The sequence below is a fragment of the Corvus brachyrhynchos genome, unplaced genomic scaffold, assembly GCF_000691975.1.
Source record: "Corvus brachyrhynchos isolate BGI_N302 unplaced genomic scaffold, ASM69197v1 scaffold279, whole genome shotgun sequence".
Lineage (NCBI taxonomy): Eukaryota > Metazoa > Chordata > Aves > Passeriformes > Corvidae > Corvus > Corvus brachyrhynchos.
Genome location: NW_008246060.1, coordinates 1,003,216 through 1,014,617, shown reverse-complemented (window position 1 = coordinate 1,014,617; position 11,402 = coordinate 1,003,216). Strand labels below are relative to the sequence as shown.

Genomic DNA, 11,402 nt, shown 5'->3' with positions numbered 1-11,402 from the left:
CAGGCGCAGCCCGAGGAGAGCGAGTTGGGGGACGGCGATTTCGAGCCCCCCGTGCCCAAGAAGACGAAAAAGATCAAGGAGAAGAGCAACGGTTTGGTAGGAAAGAGCGACGCGTCCCAGCACGCGGTGGAATCTTCCTCCGTTGTGAGCGACAGCGTGACATCCCCAGCTGCCGGAGAGCAGGACAGCGGCGCCGAGGTAGGGGTCCTCTGCCAGCACAGCCCATGTCTTGATTAATTAACGTTCTGCTGGTAATCAGTGGGTTTAATAACACGTAGTGCGCGCTGTGTGGAGACTTGAGCTGCGAGACAGTGGGAGCGCGAGGCATCTGTCGTAGGCACATTTTGCCGCTGTCCGCCTTGGATGTGCGGCACTTGCTCCTGGGCATCGGGAGTGCCCGGGCATCCCGCCTCTCATCCTGCCCGGCGTCCTGCTGTTCCCGCCCGGGCTGCGGGCAGTGAGTGAGGCTCGGCACCACGTGCACCAACGCGTGGGAGCTGCTCTCCGTGGGAGCTGCTCTCCACGTGCTTTCCCCCTCCCGCTAAATGCCGACCGTTCGGAGCGGCGTGTCCTGTCGGGAAGGCGGCTGGTTAGGGGAGCAGTTTCCACGTGCTACTCGTCTTCGTGTCACAGGTTGTTTGTGTCCCATAGCACAAAGGTTTTTCCCTGCTGCATAGGCAGCCACCATTCCAGAAACATGACTTAACTTTGTGCTGTGATGGTACTCTCTCTGATGGCAGGACCTTTGAAGAAGTATTGGTAAAGTGTTCTGTAATAGAAAGCCACAGTTGTTCTCATTAATTCCCACTTCTGGAGTTCTCCCGCTTCTCGCACAAATGTCCAACGGGGCCCTGTGTAGGGCCTCCTGTGAGTAGTTTTGTGTCTAGGGTGGGAACGTGTGTCAAGAGAGTGTTTTTTGTATGTAGGGTGTAATGATGCAACCTCTTGGATCTTTGAAGTAAAATCTAAATTTTGTGTTTTAAGTATTAACTCACGTGTAAAGTTCAAAGCTCTTTGCATGGTGTACTACATAGGTGTCTTCTAGAGGGAAATTCATGCTTCACACAGTGAGTGAATTGTAAGTATGTTTTGTTGTGAAAAAGGGTTTTCTCATGGTTTCAGTGGACTCTAGTTAAAATTTTTAACAAATAGTTTCCGTTTCCTGATTTGCCAAGCATGCCTGTATCCAAAGGGTTTTCTTTTTCCTTTGAGCAGAAAGGAAGTATCTGGTTAAACTGTGGTAGTACAGCAAATGCACAGGTTTTCTTGGGTGCCTGTGTAGAGTATGTTTTATGCTCATCTTGCAGGACTACTAAGTCTTTTTTCTTTTTTATATCCTGTTAGGAGTTGACAGAAGAAGCAAAAGAAGGCGCCTTCTCTAATTTTCTGCTCTCACAAAACACTATCAACCTTCTCACAGGTTAGTTTGTGTGATAAAAGACATTTCTGTAAATGTTTGTTCAGAATTGCACTCTGTTACCTGCATAAGCCAAAGTTAAATAGTCCTAAACTGTGTTACATTTATTGTATGCTAAGAATGATATGAGCAGTCGTTGTGGATTTAGAGAATCTGCTGTTAGTAGAAAAAAGTGTTCTGGTTTGTTCAATTTCAGGTGCCTTAAGATGAAATTATTCTTCCATGGAGTGGTTATTCCTAGATACACATTCTAGAGACACAGTCCTCGTCAGCATCATTCTCTATATCTTTATTTCTGTTCCTATGTCTGCTGTCTACAATGTTGCTTCTTAGACAACCGTAATGGAGTTTTGTATATGAAGACTATTTGCCTTGTGTGAACAGATTGTCTAGGGTTGTTCTCATAGTTTTGGGCATTTTCATGTCTTTTTGATAAGTTTTGTTGAGGAAGTAATCGCTGTAGGATTCTTGTCCTCTGTGTTGGGAAGATGTGCAAGTCTTGTTCCTTGGAAAAAATTCTCCTTGTTGCTTTATGTTGTCCTAGCTCTGAAGTTTCTGTTGGATGGGTTGTTTCACTTCTACTGTGCAAAATCTCTTTGATGTTTTAGAATGTTTTGAAACAAACACCATCATCTTCTCACCTTCAAAACCAAGCTACCACAAAATCTTGAACTGTATCAGAAAAAACATGCTGGGGTTCTTCCTCCTTCTCCTGTTCTCTTAAACTATCCGTCACAAAGAAGACTGTATTTCATCATGGATACTCAACTCTCACCATGGGGGTGGAATATCTTTTGATCTAGAGTATGAATAAAACGTAAAGATATATGGTTTTCTTCTAAGCTGCAATTTCTGTGTACAGGATTTGAGGTGGTGTGCCCTACGTATTTGGGCTATTTATGTATGAGGGCTTCTAATTGTTAGTTCACCTTTTAGTGAAACGTCTTTCAATTATCTTACAGCTCGAGGTGTAAAATACCTGTTCCCTGTGCAAGTGAAGACTTTCCAACCCATATATGACGGCAAAGATGTAATTGCTCAAGCTCGAACAGGAACTGGGAAAACCCTTTCTTTTGCTCTTCCACTGATTGAAAAACTTCAGAGTGTCTCGCAGGATGGGAGAAGAGGCCGTGCACCAAAAGTAACTTGCACTTAAGGGTTTACACCAAAACCTTAGAGCATGGCAGGTTTTGAAAGTGATTTTACTGTTGCTTTCAGGTTTTTTGTTTGGGACTTCTTTGTCCTATACTGTTTTTTGTAATACTGAGTGCTTTGCTCAGATCAGGGGATAGAGTGTAACAGAGTTTTGCAGCATCACAGCAATGACAAATTTGGTGTTTGAGGTCCCTTGTGACTGTGTTTGGGAGAACAGTCAGGGCACTGCAGCAGTGTCTAGGGAACTTCCAGGCTGCTGTCGTCGGGCACTTAGTGTGCAGCTTTGGGGCTCAGTCCCCTGCCTCTTCTTAAGTGATGTTTGAGTCACCTGGACTTGGCGTTTGCTGAGGTTGTTTTTCACTATAAATTCCATGGCGATAAGTGAACGATTTTGTTGGTGTTTTTTTTGTTTTGTTTTGTTTCCTTCATGTCTGGACACTCAAGAGATGCAAGTGGTGTTTACTAGAGATGGAATTGGTAACCAGATGCCAGTGATCAGATACCTATTCCTATACATTGGAGTGTATATATTTATTGTTAGACTGCAGAACTATATATAGTCTGCAGATTTGTTGCCTGCTTTATCCTTCTGTTTTATTAACAATGTAAATTTTAAATTTAAATTTAATTTAAATTAAATTTAAATAAACAATGTAAATTTTAAAATCCTATTGTCTGAGAGCTTTAAGAGATGAATTCAGCTCTTTGTTTTATTGGTTCACTCTTAAATAAAATGTTGGTGGGAAGGGTAGATATTGGAGGAAGGCAGGTTGGTGGAGAAAAGGAAGGATGTATGGCTAGAGTGCATCATGCTATCTATCTTTTAAAATCTTACTACACCGGATTTAGTGACTGTTCCTACCCTTTAATGCTGAGCTGCACCTTCCTTGCCCTTGGTAATGTTACTGAAGTGTCTTTTATCTGGCTTTAATATTAATATTGCTGGGATGGTGGGAAGCTGTGGGCTCTACAACAAATGTAGAATAAAGATGGGAGTGCAAGGTGTTTGATGGGTAGTAAACTCTTATCTCCTACACCTTCTCCCAAGCACAGCTACATTTTTGCCTGTTTATATGTCCCTCCAGGTGCTGGTTCTTGTTCCAACCAGGGAACTGGCCACTCAGGTAGCCAAAGACTTCAAGAATCTCACAAGGAAACTGTCAATTGCTTGTTTTTATGGAGGAGCTCCATATAAAGAACAGCGTAAGTAACTGCTAAGGAATTACTAATGGATTGGAGCTGACTTTTCCCAAATGCATTCCATAAGTAAAAATGGGCTTTTTGCCCCCTCAGGCCTCGAGTTCAGTCAGGAACTCAAATGACCTGGCTTTCAAAGGAAGCACACGGCCTGGGTTGAATTATTTTAGTTCCAATAAATCTTTATGGAAAAGAATGGTTGTAGATCTGTGACATGTCTAGTCCTTTTAGTTTGTTCTTTATTGTGTTTTTGTGTGGACATAGACTGGGACTAGGTGACAGTCCACAGAAAGACGAGAACTATGTATGTGCCTGTGGCTCTGTGTGTCTCCAGAGGTAGCTGTGACAAAGAGTTTAGCTGGAAAATGAAAGTGTTTCCATGTAGTAATGGAAATTTAGGGTTAGGGTCACTGATCACTCTGGGATTGAATTGATGGAACTGGACACAGAGAGTGATCTTGTAGAAGATATCCAGGTCTTTGTCTGTGTCCTGAGTGGAGCTCAGGACCAAGCCATAGTTCTCTGAAGGTTTCTAATGTCAGCTGATTGTTGCTTGGAAATTGGTGTATTTCCCTGTAACTTTGCATGAGGTTTGACTGGAACTCCTGACAGAGCAGCTAGGACTGCAGGTAGCTGTTACCTTTGGATGTAGTGCTTTATTCTGAGGTTAAAGGGCAGCAGCTTTTTGCTTCTAAAATGAGAGGTGTTGCTGTGTACTGCTAACTTTTTATCATGTTGTCTCTTAGCAGTCTGACACTGTCCTTGTTTCTCTGTCTTCCAGTTGATCTCCTTAAAAGTGGCATCGATATTCTAGTGGGAACTCCTGGACGGATCAAAGACCACATTCAGAATAGCAAGCTGGAACTTTCCAGTGTGAAGCATGTTGTTTTGGATGAAGTGGATCACATGTTAGACATGGGCTTTGCAGAACAAGTGGAAGAAATCTTGGGATCATCCTATAAGAAAGGTGAACTCAGACATCAGGACACGAACAGGGGACAATGCAGAAAACACAGTTATACTACTTTAAAAACTTCTGGTGCACCCCTAACTTAAATTCTTTGTGTGATGCTAGAAAAGGGCAAGGTAGAATTGGAAAAAGTTCGAAGAGAGGTGACAGATGGCTGAAGGGCTGGAGTGGCATCTCTGGATGGACTGGAGTAAAAAAAAAGCTAGGGAAAAAAGCAGCGAACCCAACTGCTTAAGCCCTAGTGTTCCTCATCCTGAGACGTGACTTGAGCGAAGGGTTTAGGGTTATGATCTGTCTGTACACTTGTCACACAAAGCTGACAGCTAGGGAATATTTGCTCTTTTCTGATGTAGTGGGTGTTCAGCAGAGCTGTCAGGTACCAGGTACAGAGCAGAAGGAGGTAATATTAATGTGTGAAACTCCTTGCCACATTTCACTAATGCCAGAAGTTTTGAAAAGGCTTGAATTACTGGAAATAGAAATCTCAACAATTACGAAAAACAATGTTTTTACCACTTTGGCTCTAAAAGCCACAAAAAGCTGATTGCTGGCAGTGTTTCTTCACATCTTGTAGTGACTTAGTGCATGTAGAGACTTGTCAATTTGAGAGCAACTCTTGCTTTTTTATCAGTTCTCAAGTGTCATGGTTTGATGTCAGACATCTCAAGTGTGATGTCTGAAGTCGATGGTCCTTCCTTCCAGGCTCCGAGAACAACCCGCAGACACTGCTGTTTTCTGCAACTTGTCCACGATGGGTTTATGATGTAGCAAAAAAATACATGAGAGATGAGTACGAACAGATCGACCTGATTGGAAGGAAGACTCAAAGGACAGCCACAACTGTGGAAGTGAGTGATTCTGCTGCAGAGCAGTGCAGGTCCTGAAAGCAAGTGGCCTTGATAAAATGGGTTGTGCATTAACTTTACAAATGGGGGTATGGAATGACTTTTCACATGGTTGACAACACAGATTTTGTTTGCAAGCTTAAAGGAAATTAAAATGTCTTTTTTGTTCATTTTATCCTGTGCGTGGCTTAGGTTTAACACAGGTTTCTTGTTTCTTTCCCAAACAGCACTTGGCTATACAGTGTCGCTCATCTCAGAGAGCAGGAGTTCTTGGGGACATCATTCAGGTCTACAGTGGCAGCCGTGGGCGAACCATTGTCTTTTGTGAGACCAAAAGGGAAGCAAATGAGTTGGCAATGAATGCTTCACTCAAACAGGTACTGGGGGCTGAGCACAGAGCAGCGGTTCTGATAGTCGGGGGTTGAATGCCCTGAAATAAATAGGAGATTGCAACTGTCTGAAGAAAATTGTTTCTCTAGGTGGTTTTAAGACTTGTGAAAGCTGTTTCAAAAAATGGAAATTTGAAGTTAAAATATCCTCTTGACTGAGATTATGAATTTATTCCTTTGGCTTTAAAACTGTGCAGGACCCAGATCAATAGGAAATACACAGCTTATGCTGAATAACCAGGAGATAGTAATAACTGTAACAAACAGGAGCTAGTGTAGTGGACTTACATCCCATCTTACATTAATATGCTTTTTGGATTCCCATCTCTTAATGGCATTTGATCTTTGAACAGTCATTCAGGAAAATCCAAATATGGTAGAATGAAATGTCTTGTTGCCCTTGGAAGGTTTGCCAAGACTGTTTGGAACTCAGGTGATCTATTGAGCAGGTCTTCTGTGCTTGCTTGAATTACTGCCCTTTTTCTGAGTGTGAGGAAAAGTGCTGCATATTTTTTTGAGAAAATCCTGTTTGATACTAAGTGCTGATTTATGGGCAAAGAGCAGTGGTGGGAATACATGGTTTGCCTAGTGTTAGAGAAATCTCATATACCATCCACATAAAAAACTTGCAGCAATTTCTGCCAGTTGGCCATGCTGCTTTCACAGTAAATCCCAGAAAAGGATCAAACAAAGCAGGATGCTTTATATTCCTTTGGTATCAGCTATGTAATTATTTTCTGTTGCTCTGAACAGTATTTTGAGGTTTGCAGGTAAATATCTTTAGATGCTGCAGCCTAGACTCCCATTAACTGTCGTGTTGATGGTTTGTTGCACTGACAGGATGCCCAGTCCTTGCATGGTGACATTCCACAGAAACAGAGGGAAATTACATTAAAAGGCTTCAGAAATGGTGTGTTTGAGGTTCTGATTGCAACAAATGTAGCTGCCCGTGGTTTGGATATTCCCGAGGTTGACCTTGTTATACAGTGCTCACCACCAAAAGTAAGTCATTAGGGGAAACTAAAATTCTATTTACCTTTTTTTTTTTTTGGTGCCAGAGTGGTGGGTTGTTTCTCTTTCATCAGAAGTATGTTCTGTTCCAATTCACAAATTAGGTGAATTTTTTTAAAATGCCAGATCTAAAATTTTGTGGTTGAAAGTTTTACAGTTTGAGCTTTGATTAAAGTCTTGGGTTTTGTTTACTCTGGAAACTCCTAGGTTTTGATATTGTGCATCTTTTCTGAATTCCTTCTGAATGTTGCTGAGTTTCATAAAAACTCTAAAATATTTTTGCTGCCTTTTTCATCGCTCCACTCTAGTGGAGCTTTTTATATAAAAAAATTAAAATGCCTGTCAGCAGCGTTTGTTAAAGCTGAGTAGCATACTTTTGGGTGGGGGAGCACAGGCAAACCTAAGTGGTTTATGTGTAGTTATAAGTTTGGGTATAAACACATAATGTATCACTCCTTAGGCTGCTAAATTTGAATTTAGCTTGTGTTTAATCTGAAATGTCAACAGTTTAAATAACATAAGGTTTTCTCATGTTGATCTCAATTTGTGAAGGATGTTGATTCCTACATCCACCGTTCTGGACGCACGGGCCGAGCTGGCCGAACTGGTATCTGCATTTGTTTGTTTCAGAGAAGAGAAGAAGATCTTCTGAAACAAGTCGAGCACAAAGCGGTGAGTTGTACCTCAGGTCTCTGCTTAAGGAAATTATTCAGCTCTAAAAGCACCCTGCTACTCTTAGACTTTGTAATCATGGGCTGTTTGTAAGTCCAGAATGGGACTCTCCTGTCCCATAGACTAGTAGGCCTGAAGTGCTGATATTTGGTGTTTGTAGATGCTTTTGTATTGGCTTGTTCTTGTATTGCCTTGGTTTTCCCAATGCTGGCAGTCCTCTGTGGATGTCAGCAGGCAGGCTGGGACAGGAATGCATGAGGCAGACCATGCCTTGCATCACAGTCTGCATGTACATTGGAGTAAAGTAGGTCCAAATTAACAAAGCTGGGAACTTAAAGGCTTTATTTTAGCTTTAGAAATAACTTAGTAAAGAGTATGTTGGTCTTGTAAACAGTAAGTAGAGGTCTCAGTAATGTGATGTAGGTACCATTGAATTGTATAGTGCCAAAAATACCTTTAATGTGTTTTCTTGATTTCAGGGTATTACCTTTAAGCGTGTAGGCGTTCCTTCTGCTACAGATGTAATTAAAGCTTCAAGTAGTGATGCCAAAAAGTAAGTTTATTTGCCTATTTGCCTGTTCTTAAAAAAGGTTTAGAGATGATGTTGTTCTAGATGCTTAGAGCTTAATGCAAAGCTTTAAGGGATCACATCTGTATGTGAGCATGGCTTTGCCTATGTGGTATAAGTCACTGCTTTCTGTATGGACAACATAAGGTGGTATCAGTAAATCTCTGTGGGCTGAACATAGACCTTTTCAAAGAATATAATGTTCTCTAATCTTTTGCAAAAATTACCCTTTGTTTATAAAATCAGAAATCAGTGACAGATGAGGGAATTACTGTTGTGAGGGGAAACTGATTTTGTCTGTTCAGATGACATGGTGGAAGCAGTGTGCAAAAAGCAATACTTGGTATAATGAGGAGTTACTCTGCAGTAGTGAGGGTGTTTTAGCCCTGGCTTGTGTTTCTTTGTATTATTTCCAAGGGTTATGGCTTTTATTCCATGCAGCTCTGTTTACATTTGCTTCCCCAGTGGCGGAAATTGCCTTGAAGCAGATTATTATAATTAGCAAGTATTTGACCGGTGTAAAACAGATGATGGGCATGGTTTTGGGTTCACTGTATACTAAAAAATGATGGGGGGAGCTGTTGTACCAGAAATAGCATTACAGAAGTAGCTGTTCTTAGTTTCCTATCTCTTTTTTTTCCCCCTGCCTTTTTCAGGAATAACCAATTTGGGCTATGTCTTAAACATGGCTGCGCTTCACAGTGGCCTTTTCTTACCTGTTTAAACCTGTGTTGTAACTGTGTAGGTTGCTGGAGGCTGTTCCTCCCTCTGCGGTAGACTACTTCAGAAAATCAGCTGAAGAGCTGATAGATGAAAAGGGGGCGGTGGCTGCCCTGGCTGCAGCCCTGGCGCACATTTCTGGGGCAGCTCACATCCAGCAGCGCTCCCTGCTCAACTCAACAGCTGTAAGTAATGATGCACCTGTGATAACAAGGATGGATGCATGAATTGCTTGTGTCCAGGCCACATGTGGCATCTCCTTCCCAGCCTTTTTCAGCTGGGTTTCTGAATAGCTGTTATCCCCAGGCTCCTGCTGTGTTGCTTGTTCCTTAGCTGAAATCAGCTCTTCCTGGGTGACACTTGAAATCAGTAAATTTTCTTGTGATGAGAGTTAAAAGAATTTCTCCAAAGACTGAAGTAACAGAAGACTTTGATGCTCTAAGAGAGTTTAGTGACATTTTACAAGCAAATAGATTGATTCATGCTATTGTAGTTTCCCCCTTATCAGAAATCTTTTACGTTTCTGTCATATTGCAAGTACAGCATGGGATTACCTGATCTCAAAGAGATCCTAACTGAAGAAAAGTACAGCACTTACTTTTTCTGATGGATTTAGGGAGAACGTGGCCCAGCTCATTGTGTGGTAACACAATTTTGGACATACTGTGTGATTGGACTGTGGTTCTTGTATCAGTTTGGGGTTTTTTTTATCTTTTCTAGCAGTAGGTTTGACCAAGTTTAGCCTTGTTATACATTTTTCTCTGTTTCCTGCAGGGTTTTGTGACCATGGTGTTGAAGTGTTCGATAGAGATGCATACCATGGGCTATGCCTGGCGGGGGCTGAAGGAACAGCTTGGGGAGGAAGTCGACAACAAGGTGTCTGCAATGCGTTTCCTCAAGGGGAAGATGGTAAGATGGCCAGCCTTGGGAATGAAGGGATTTGGGGCTTTGCGTGTGTTCACATATAACCAGTTTGTGCAGTGATTGAGGCTGGAGTTCTGAAGTATTGGTACAAAATGTTGGTACCGCACTATCCCTACTCAATCTCTTTTCTCAGGAAATGGTAACCTATCACGAGTGTGCTGTTCATGTATACGCTAATGAAAAAAAAAAACATTGATGTTACTTGAGTGCTTTAAAACTTTGAGAATTATTAGAGACATTACTCCTAAATGATAATGCAGGAATTGCCTCCTAAAAAAAAAAGCATCAGAAATACATATGTAGTGGGATTGGTTGTCGAGGCCTTTATTCTTTCGTTGTAAATTTGTGCCTCTTTTGTTTTGTTTGGTAGGGTGTGTGCTTTGATATCCCTGTTGATGAACTGAGTAACATACAGGTATGTTTGTGTAGCCAGAGCTGGCTTTAAAACCTGGTGATTTGAAAATTGGCAGCTGCCATAAAGGATTGAGTATAGGGTGGTTTTGGAGGTTAAGGTTTGTGGTTTTGATAAGGATGTTGTGTTGGCAACAGAGTGACTAGAAGGAACACAGGAGAGTCATTAGAAAATACCCTGCCATGTCTCTTCTCATTTCTGTTCCCATATTACCCCATTTCATTAACGAAAATTCTGTGGTCTTTGGCTAGTCTGTTTTGGCCTCTCCAGTGTATTTGAGAGTTCACCAGTTTTCTGTCAACTTCGTTCCCTTTGTCCCTTGTGATTGTTTATCCTTTGTCACAGGACTGTGTTTCCCATGGGGGGATCTAATGGCCTATTTTGGCAGGGGTGGGATTTGTCTGGAAATGCCTTCGCATTCAGTGTTGCTTCTGATGCTACCTTGGACACCCCTGCAGGGACATAAAGTCTGGTTACATTGGTGTTGTTTCAGGAGCAGTGGAAGGACACACGGCGCTGGCAGTTGTCGGTGGCAAGTGAGTTGCCTGAGCTGGAAGAATATCCCCAGGAGGCGGGACGAGGGTTCTCCAAGTTCGGAAACAGCAGGCAAGGAGACTTCAAGAGAAAAAGCTGGTTCAAGAGTGGAAATCGGGGACTTTAACAGGACACTCAATTAACCTCTGCTACAGATACGGGACTGAGCTGAATTTTATCAGACAGTAAAAGCCTGTTAGATACTCCTCTTTGTCTTTATTCCTTGATAAACCAACCTGTCTTGGAGGATGGCTAAAAATCATGTTTGCTGAAATGACCAGGTGTTTTGGGAGATTTTTCTTTCTGCTCAGCAAAGTAGCTGCTGCCTGTTAGGGCATCTGTGACCCTGTGAGTGTGCTGGAAACTCAGCACTGTGAGGGAACAAAATTCATCCAAACACGGACAGTAACCATGCCTCGCCTCTTCAGCAGCGTTAAAAAATCGGGTTCTAAAATAAATTTTTTACAGAAAAACTGGACATTAAGTCCTCAGCACCCTTCCTCGAACGCTGCCCGCGGGTGCCAGCGCTATGGTGTCCTTTGGGGCGCTCCCGTTTGCCGGCTCCCTCAGGGTACCGCCTGAGGGGGC

The 11,402-nt window shown here is 42.3% G+C and overlaps 2 protein-coding genes across 2 annotated transcripts in view; both read left to right on the top strand.

The window, feature by feature from the left end:
• LOC103623722 (nucleolar RNA helicase 2) overlaps positions 1-11,292 on the top strand; it is a 12,287-nt gene extending 995 nt beyond the window's left edge. The window contains exons 2-15 of the mRNA XM_008642870.2: positions 4-198; positions 1,345-1,420; positions 2,380-2,558; positions 3,658-3,775; positions 4,551-4,736; positions 5,442-5,587; positions 5,812-5,961; positions 6,814-6,975; positions 7,537-7,656; positions 8,136-8,209; positions 8,970-9,129; positions 9,719-9,853; positions 10,239-10,283; positions 10,774-11,292. Coding sequence (XP_008641092.1) covers positions 4-198; positions 1,345-1,420; positions 2,380-2,558; positions 3,658-3,775; positions 4,551-4,736; positions 5,442-5,587; positions 5,812-5,961; positions 6,814-6,975; positions 7,537-7,656; positions 8,136-8,209; positions 8,970-9,129; positions 9,719-9,853; positions 10,239-10,283; positions 10,774-10,941 — 1,914 coding nt within the window. The 3' untranslated portion in view covers positions 10,942-11,292. The remainder of the gene's footprint in view (positions 1-3; positions 199-1,344; positions 1,421-2,379; positions 2,559-3,657; positions 3,776-4,550; positions 4,737-5,441; positions 5,588-5,811; positions 5,962-6,813; positions 6,976-7,536; positions 7,657-8,135; positions 8,210-8,969; positions 9,130-9,718; positions 9,854-10,238; positions 10,284-10,773) is intronic.
• A 51-nt stretch (positions 11,293-11,343) lies between these two features.
• The window catches only part of KIF1BP (KIF1 binding protein), an 11,366-nt gene continuing 11,307 nt past the window's right edge, over positions 11,344-11,402 (top strand). Inside the window, exon 1 of the mRNA XM_017746182.1 lies at positions 11,344-11,385. Within this exon, the coding sequence (XP_017601671.1) occupies positions 11,344-11,385 (42 nt within the window). The remainder of the gene's footprint in view (positions 11,386-11,402) is intronic.